General features: G+C 35.1%; 1 protein-coding gene across 3 annotated transcripts in view; it reads left to right on the top strand.

Moving 5' to 3' along the window:
- HACE1 (HECT domain and ankyrin repeat containing E3 ubiquitin protein ligase 1) overlaps nucleotides 1–7,441 on the top strand; it is a 53,140-nt gene extending 45,699 nt beyond the window's left edge. For all 3 annotated transcript variants that reach the window (XM_059827754.1, XM_059827761.1, XM_059827769.1), the window contains 5 exons: nucleotides 4–135; nucleotides 675–773; nucleotides 1,068–1,138; nucleotides 6,174–6,287; nucleotides 6,743–7,441. In XM_059827754.1, the coding sequence (XP_059683737.1) occupies nucleotides 4–135; nucleotides 675–773; nucleotides 1,068–1,138; nucleotides 6,174–6,287; nucleotides 6,743–6,845 (519 nt within the window). In that variant the 3' untranslated portion in view covers nucleotides 6,846–7,441. The remainder of the gene's footprint in view (nucleotides 1–3; nucleotides 136–674; nucleotides 774–1,067; nucleotides 1,139–6,173; nucleotides 6,288–6,742) is intronic.
- The last annotated feature ends 1,222 nt before the right edge of the window (nucleotides 7,442–8,663 follow it).

Here is an 8,663-nt window from a genome sequence, read left to right on the forward strand (position 1 = left end):
CAGGCTGAGTATGTCCAGCTTGTCACAGAGCTTAGAATGACAAGAGCCATTCAGCCTCAGATAAATGCCTTTTTACAAGGCTTCCATATGTTCATTCCACCATCTTTGATCCAGCTGTTTGATGAGTATGAACTGGTAAGTAGAAATTACTATCCTTTTTTTTTAAATACTTTGTTCAGCATACTTCATCAGTAGTGTAATGATGTAGAAGTAAAGCTCAGTGCCCACAAAATAAACATTTTGTATCTTTCACCTTGGTTTTGCTTTCTGGGCATCTGTCAGTGAGGATCTCAGTATGTGTATTCCTGCTTATCTTAATTACTTAGAATGACCATCTTCCTGGCATGTGATAACTTCATGTGCCAGTGATAAATGCCTTAAATTGTAATTTCAAAATGGAATCAGGCCTTTAAGCCTTTTCATATTTTCTTGGTTCTTTGGCAATAATTTCTATCTCTTAATACTGTGCACTTAAACAGATCATGTGAAGTTATCTGAATTCAAGAATGTTCTTGTATTAAAATTTAGTCGTAGGTTCCATAAGGTTGAAGCTAAACAGAAAAAGCACTGTAATTTTTATACTTCTTAAAGCATTACTTTTTAAAATAGCATAAACACTTGAAATTAATGGTTAGTCAGGAGGACTAATCACAATCTGTGTGCTGCTTCTGAAGGAGCTTTTGTTGTCTGGTATGCCAGAAATTGATGTGAATGACTGGTTAAAAAATACGGAATACACCAGTGGCTATGAGAGAGGAGACCAAGTTATTCAGGTAAAATTATTTTTTTTAAATAATGTAGACTATTGCATTTTAATAAAAAAAAAAAGGTGCTTTTGATGTTGTCATTTTCTGTGTGTGTTTATGGAAGCTTATTTTGGCTGAAATTCGTGGAGGTTTTTTATACTATATTCCTACATTAAGTGACAGTTATGTGTGAATTTCATGTGAAAGTTCCCATCATTTAAGTAACAAACACACAAATATTCCATTTATTGTTTTACCATTATTTTTTCAAGTACTACAAGTATTTAATGGAAAATACAAACTAACTTACTTTTCATCTAGTGGTTCTGGGACGTTGTGGAAGAACTAACTCAGGAAGAGAGAGTATTACTATTACAGTTCGTTACTGGCAGGTGAGAAACTCTTCTGTAACAACAAAAATATTGTCTGGATACTCTGATATAAGTCAAGACTTCAGATTACTGTACAAGATCACCTAACTAGAAACTGTTTTGCAGACTTCAGTGTTTTATATGTTGATCAAAGTAGACAAAGTGTGTATCAATACTTTTGCTGCCTGTATTGCCAGCAAAATGATTGATTATGTATTTATTATACTTGACTACTGCTGTCCCAGGCAATTTTTAACAAGACAATAATGAATTTAACTGTGCTTTATATTCTTCTTCCTGTTGCATATTTATGCGGCTCTTGGCTTCTCCAGTAATCAATATAGGCTTTAATATATGAGATAACTAGGTATCACTTCAGTCAGTGTAAACAGAACATCCTTCTCCTAAAACTGAGTTGAATTCAACATTAGTGCAGTGCGTCAATATCAGGTGAAGATGTAACCTTATGCAAGACTGTGTTTGCTTTATATAGGATTTCTGTCCTAAATTCTGCTTGTTCTTCAGGGAAAGCCACTTTTATTTCCTTTACGGTTTGAGGGCAGTGGGGAAAGGTTTTGAGTGATAAATGCCCCTGTGAGCTGGGTGAGCTGCTGAGTTTGTGTATACAGACATTTTGCAAAGTGGATCCATAGACATACACGTGGCACCTGAGCTGTGTAATCCATGTCTTCTGGTGGCAGGTAGAGATCACACCATCTTCTTAATTTGATGTTTGCTTCATATTTTAGGTTTAGTAGAGTAGTTGACCTTTTGTTTATCAGTTTTGTGGTTAAGCAACAGTAAAATACAAATTAAGATCATCAAACCTTGTCTTTTATACCAAGGAATTTCACAGTCACAGATGTATCATCAAATGGCACGGTCTTCAAATTCTATTAGTTTCACTTGATATATTATGAATTTCATTGTTTTTAGGGATCACAGACAATTTAAGAAGCTAGTTCTGTGCACATCGATCTTTTCTTTTTGTCCTCTGCAGAAATGATTCCTGCAGTTTTAACTGCACGTCTGTTGCATGCCAGCTGGTGGTCTTTCATTTTTAGTGGACTAGCCCATTTCTAAATCTAGATGGCAAATAAGGATCTTTAAGATGTAAGGTCATGTTTCAAATGCTTCTTAAAACATTCTAAATGATACTGAAGTGGCATTCACTATTTTCATGGCATTTGGGATAATCTACTGGATTCTAAGGGAAGCTTTCTATCAAGTAAATAATTGTTGTCTGATTAATACGTGCTTGAGCACCATTCATTTTGGTCACAAATCACATACTGACTTGTTCTTACCCATTTCTTGTTAGTAGGAAAGAAATTGGTATGTCTTAAGAACTCTGGTTTGGAATTTAAAAACAAATTGCTTAGTTTTATTCTGTATCAGCTAGTAGGAACCCATTGTGTTTTTCCTTCAGTGATTGAAATGTAATAGGTATAGTTTTCTGTAAAAATTTAACCATTGGAAGTTACCTCTAATAGTGGTATACAGCTGGCATTTTTGCAAATAAATCCCCAGACAGTCCTTGTTTCTGGACATTGAAGTTTTAGATGCTGAGTTGTCTGTGAGCTAAAACACCAGTTAGTCTAGTACAGGCCAGTATCCTAAGTAAAATTTTACACTAAAAGTATACCTGATTTCAAACTATGATCTTTTTCTGCCATCACATTTTCTTAGTGAAGAGTTTGTTTCTGTGTGTACTGGTTGGCAGGCTGCATTCAAAATTTTCATTGTTTTTTCCATTTCCCTTTAATCTCTTCTGCATATTCACTTGATTTTTTTTCTTTGGGGGTGTGTGTGTGAAGTGGTACTATTCTTTCTTTCCAGTCAAAGACTATGAAGTTAATGTAGTGAATTAAAACAATTATATTTATAATTATGTCTCCGGTGTTTCTCTGACATCTCTAAATGTTTCTTAAAATTTGCCTTATGTCGTCTTCCCCCATTCTTACATGTTTTTCTCTTCAATGTAATGAAGTCTTGCTTTGGTAGTTTCAGTGGACATACCATTGAATTCTTCATGAATACCAATTTTGAGACATCTTTTAACAGTGAAGTAATTGTCGTGAACAATGTTTGGATAGAAGATTCTGTATGTTTGGAGGTCTTAGCACACTTAAGATAAAGCCTAAATATTTTTGTGCCTCATGTTGGGGATCTGAAAGTTTACTTATGCACCACCTACTTTTTCTCTGCTGACAGCTGCTTGAGATGGTATTGCCAATTCCACATGCTTTTACTTTTTTTTTTCCCCTCTTGATCTGTTTGGTGTTTGTAATAGTATTTAGCTAAATTATTTCGCTAAACTTTTGATCAGGTTTTTAGTTGACAGTTGGAGGGAAGTGTTGACAGCTTGTCATGATAAATTCTACTTTATTGGTATTCTGCAGGTATCAGGATTGCTGTTTAACTACTTAGGGGACTGTAGTTTCTGTTGAGTAATAAGCTATATGCTCTTTTAAGGGAAATTCAGCATATTTGATAAATATGATAGATACAGATGACTACTTTTAAAAGTAAAACAAAACATGACAAAACTAGTGTAAAGTATCTCTTTAATACTGTTTTAATTTCAAGTAAATTTATGCAAAATCTGTAAATGGAAAAATAGGTAGAAAAGTTAGGATTCGGATGTAAACTTAAACATTTTAAGTGTTGAATTTTCCAAAGCTATGAAATTGTATTGTTGTTCTTGCTGAAGGCTATTTTCACATGCAGTAGGAGAGGTAAGATCTTGTGATCTTATTTGCATGTATTTGGAAAGCTTTCTTTACTATATTGGCAGTGTTTTGCTTGGAAAGAAAACTCATTCTTGGAGGCATAAGTTGGCAGCCATCTGTTACTTTTAAATGTTCCAAGCCCTGATCATACTATATGATTTTGACCTGTTGTATGAAAAACATTTTGATAAGTTAGATTGTAAAAACTTTTAGGTAATAGTGGACTGAATGAGAAATTTTCAACAGTTAGGTCTGTGTTTTATTGCTGATTTGAAAGTGGAATTCTCTTGGTTCATCAGAGGGGAAAAAAAAAAAAGTCACAGCAGGGGAGGCAGCACTGTATTATAAATGTGAGCCAAAACCATGGTATAAAAATACTGCTGTAAAATCTTTACAACTGTTCTGAACTGTGTCTGTGAGCACAATTCTGTATGCTGCAAATAATCAGTACTTCCCTCTGTAGTGGTTGCCTTATATACCAGTGCTAGAACTATATGCCCAATGTTGCTGTCATTAAGCTAGGTAATACAGATTTATGTGTTGTATACTATAGCTAGCTCTTAAAGGTATATTTAAAAAGTATTACTGCAAGCTCTGTCCTAGCTCCTTAACATTCGGCAGTAACAACCCTTACTCTTTTGCATTTCTGTGAAGGAGTTTTACTGTGAGTAGAAACATTACTTCATTTCTTCTTTTCCATTCTTTTTCCTGGTTTTTACAGTCACTTTGATTTTGTCAATGTGGGAGCATTGTTTTTAATCTAAGTACCTGTAATCCAAAATTCTCGCTGCTGTTATATATTTTATGGAAGGTTTATTTTGTTTTATCAGATTCTTTCTTTGTCAGCTACAAAATTGCAGAATAGCTGAGGTTGGCAGGGACATCTGGAGATTGTCTAGCCCAACCCCAAGCTCAGAGCAGGGTCAGCTAGAGCTGGATGCTCAAGGTCTTGTCCAGTCAGGTTTTGACTTGTCTCCAAGGGTGCTGACTCCTCAGCTTCTCTGGGCAACTTGTTCCAGTGTTTGACCACCTCACAATAAAAAAGTTTTTCTCATGTTTAAATGGAATTTCCTGGATTTCAATTTGTTCCCATTGCCTCCTGTCCTGTCACTGGGCATTACTGGGTGCTTCATCTTGAGACTTGTGCTCCATCTTATTTATTACTCCCTTCAGGTAATTTTATATACATTGATCAGATTCCCCTGAGTCTTCTCTTCTCCAGGCTGAACAGCCCCAGCTCACTCTCCTCCTGTGTTGGGTGCTTCAATCCCTTACCATCTTTGTGACCCTTTGCTCAACTTGCTGCAGTATGTCCCTGTTCCTCCTGTAGTGGGGAGCTTGGAGCTGGACTCCAGATGTTTCTCACCGAGTACAGGGAAAGGATCACCTTCCTTGATCTGCTGGTGACATTCTTCCTGATAGAGCCCAAGAGCTGCTGGCCTTCTTTGATGGAAGGATGCATTCCTGGCTCACGTTCAACTTCTTTAGTCCTTATCCTTTCATTATAGTTTGGGGGTTTTTTTTAGTTTGGTGGTTTGTTTTTTGGTTTTTTTGTGTGTGAGGGCCGTGCTAGCAACATGTTACCTTGTAATGCATACCAACTGAAGTTGATGTTATAAAGATATCTGAATTTTATTCTGTTTGTCTCTGTTAGTTTAAAATTATAGGTAGGGACTCTGAAGACTCCAGGGCTATTGTCCATTTACACCTTGAGTAATCTTTGAGTAGTATATTGGTAAAAGGAAAAAAAAATAAGTAATAGAATAAGTGAGAATGCATTCCTGAGGATGCTAGTGATTTTTTTTTTTAAGCATGTTCTGGTTTTGCCATAGGTTTTCACTGAGTGATAGTGTGACTGATGGAATAGTTTTATTAATTACTTGAAATTTTTTGTCTGAAGTAGTAAGTGAAAAGACATGTCAAAAACACTTTTGTCAGTTGTCCCACAGGTAGTAATCAGAGAGTAAACTTCTTATGATCCAGTGTTTCTTAAATTGTAAATATAAATAACCGTAGATGTTTGCCTAAACTGAGATAATGTTCTAAAAACTGGTTGTAGAAATGAGTCCTCTTTGCAGACAGAATTATCTTAAATATCATTCAAACAATTTGATGCCTAATGTAAATGAACAAATGTGTTACTCAATATTGTAATTAAAAGCATTTAGACAATGAGAATTTTGATATGGGTGAGAAAGGGGTAACCTTGATAAAAGTATTAGTAACTGTCTAATTACTAGCAGTAAGAGATCTTTGCAGTGTAGAGATTATATTTTTGGCTTATAACATTCTTGTGCTGGTCTAATTTCTGTGAATTTTCTCAGTTCCAGGGTGCCTCATGGTGGCTTTGCCCATATAATGGGTGGCAGTGGATTGCAAAATTTTACAATTGCTGCTGTGCCATATACTGCAAATCTCTTACCAACATCAAGCACATGGTATGTTAACCAGTCTTACTGAAATATTTTAAAAACAGTGCTTTTTCATGTCAGTCACAGTCAAAAGTACAGTTCTTTTGACTATTTTCATTAAAAGGCCAAAAAAAAAATTTAGACACTTTGTGGCGTATTCACTATCCAACATGAAAGTGGTGGGTTTTAACCCAGATGATGTTACATTATGTTTGCTCATTCTTTGCTACTTCATTTTGCTTTACTAAAGGCAGAGGGATTAATAAGGGAATATCAAGGTTAAATTGTTGTATTACAATTTACTGAAGTGAAAAAACCCTTAATTTCCTGCAATATATTCGAATGCTCAGTGGCACTGTCATGCAGCACAAGTTCGTTTTCTTCCATAAATGTGACATCTTCAGGTTTTTCGCTCAGAAAACTCTACTGTTGGGTTTCTTTATGAACTGTGATGTGGCTTTTTTTTTTTCTTTTCTTTTCAGTATCAACATGCTCAAGTTACCTGAATACCCAAGTAAAGAAATCCTTAAGGACAGGCTTCTTGTGGCATTGCACTGTGGAAGCTATGGTTACACAATGGCATAATGAAGTCTAGAAAACTCTTCTGACTACTGATGTGCAATTCAGAGTGGCAGAAGTAATTTTGGAAACTGTCAATAGAAAACAAGCAGCTTAGGTGCTGCAGCCCATTGGTAGGGCTGGGCTTCAGGATTCGTACAGGATCATCAGCTTTTCCTCCATTATGTGTTGTCAAAGTAACTTTGATACTGTCATGACAAAATTCCCAGTATGCTGTATTTTCATTTTTTTAAAGTGACATATCCGTATGGAAATCAGTTTATATGCTTTTCATTATTACTTCAGTCTGAATCAGAAAGTTTGTCAGACTCTCCACATTTTACTTTTGATTTTCAACTATATGGTTGAATGACATTTGCGTTTTAGTTTACTTTGCACTCAGATGGCATACTGCTAACGGACAGACTTGTACTTTATGCCTTGTTGCATGTGAAAGTGCCGTTTATTTTTGCAGAGAACACTGTAGAAAGTTCAATTTGGATATTGTACAGTAAGACAGATCTGATGTATTTTCCATTTCTTTGCATAGTAACAAATAAAATTTTATAACTTTTTAGTATTTTTATGTATATAGTATGTAAAGATTAGACTGTTATCACTGGAAAAAATAATAGATGAAGTTAATAGCTAATTTATATTAGAATTTACACTATATTCTACTAAATATTTAAAGTATTTGTGACTTTATAGTCAACTTGCAGTTTAGAATTTGTAAATATTATTTAAGATCTATATCTATTTGTTTGAATGCCTTTACTCTTTCCTTGACATAATTGTATGTCCAAAAGTTATTATTAAATTTTAATATTTTTTACCAGAATCTGAATGTGACAAGTTTGTGTGTCTCTGTGGGTGGTTTATTCTTTTTTTCCCCAGGATTTTATTCATCTTACTATAATTTAAATTGTCATGGAAGCAGCATTTGAGAAGACATTGTCAAAGTGTATGGATGGACATAAGCAGATGCACAAGGAAGGAACCTGAGCTTGTTGAAGTTAACTGGCAAGACTATAATAATTAGAATCTCATGTCAAAATTTATATAAAATTAGAATATATTACTCAAGCAATATGTAAAAATACACAGCAATGGCTCATCAGCATGTGTTTTTGATGATAAGTAGCTGCACATGTTGGGGTAGATGATGCATTTGCATAACTGCTATTTAGGGAGCCTAGGGTAGGTCTATGTTATTGTTTTGGTTCAGGCTAGGAGAGGTTTGTGGGGTTTTCGTAGTGTTTTTGGTTTTGTTTTGTTTTTTTTTTTAATCTAGTCATCCCTGCTTGTCATGCTTTTGCTTCAGAGAATGCAAACTGGATTTTCTCCAGGTGAAACTAAACAGAAAAACATGATCCAAAAATGTACGAAATGCTAATGGATGAGCATCTTATTATGTCTGCAAGACCTAACTGATCTGAAGAGGTGATCTGAAAAGTTAGTGAGTTCAGGCATAGCAACCCCCTCAAACATGTAGATTTTAAGATTCAGGTCCTCAGCACAAACTGTTTGGTACTGATCCATTCATGTTTTCCTACCCTAAGTGCTAATACATGTGTAGCCCGAGTTCACAAGCTGATCTGTCTAGGCTACTTACTTGGTGCTGTTTTTTTCAGATTTTACTTATTTTAATCTAAAACATACATAACCTCTCTGGGGGTGTGAGAGAGAAACCTGTGGACCATCTGATTCAGTGGTGCCACAGTAATTTTCCTTTGGGCTAAGCTTTATACGTAGACTTCTTAGCTTTATTTCCCTTTCAGTTCTGTTTGTGCACATGTATGCATAAATGTTGGTTTAAATTCTTATGCAGTGTTTGCGAATTCA

The sequence above is a fragment of the Gavia stellata genome, chromosome 2 (assembly GCF_030936135.1).
Source record: "Gavia stellata isolate bGavSte3 chromosome 2, bGavSte3.hap2, whole genome shotgun sequence".
Classification (NCBI taxonomy): Eukaryota; Metazoa; Chordata; class Aves; order Gaviiformes; family Gaviidae; genus Gavia; species Gavia stellata.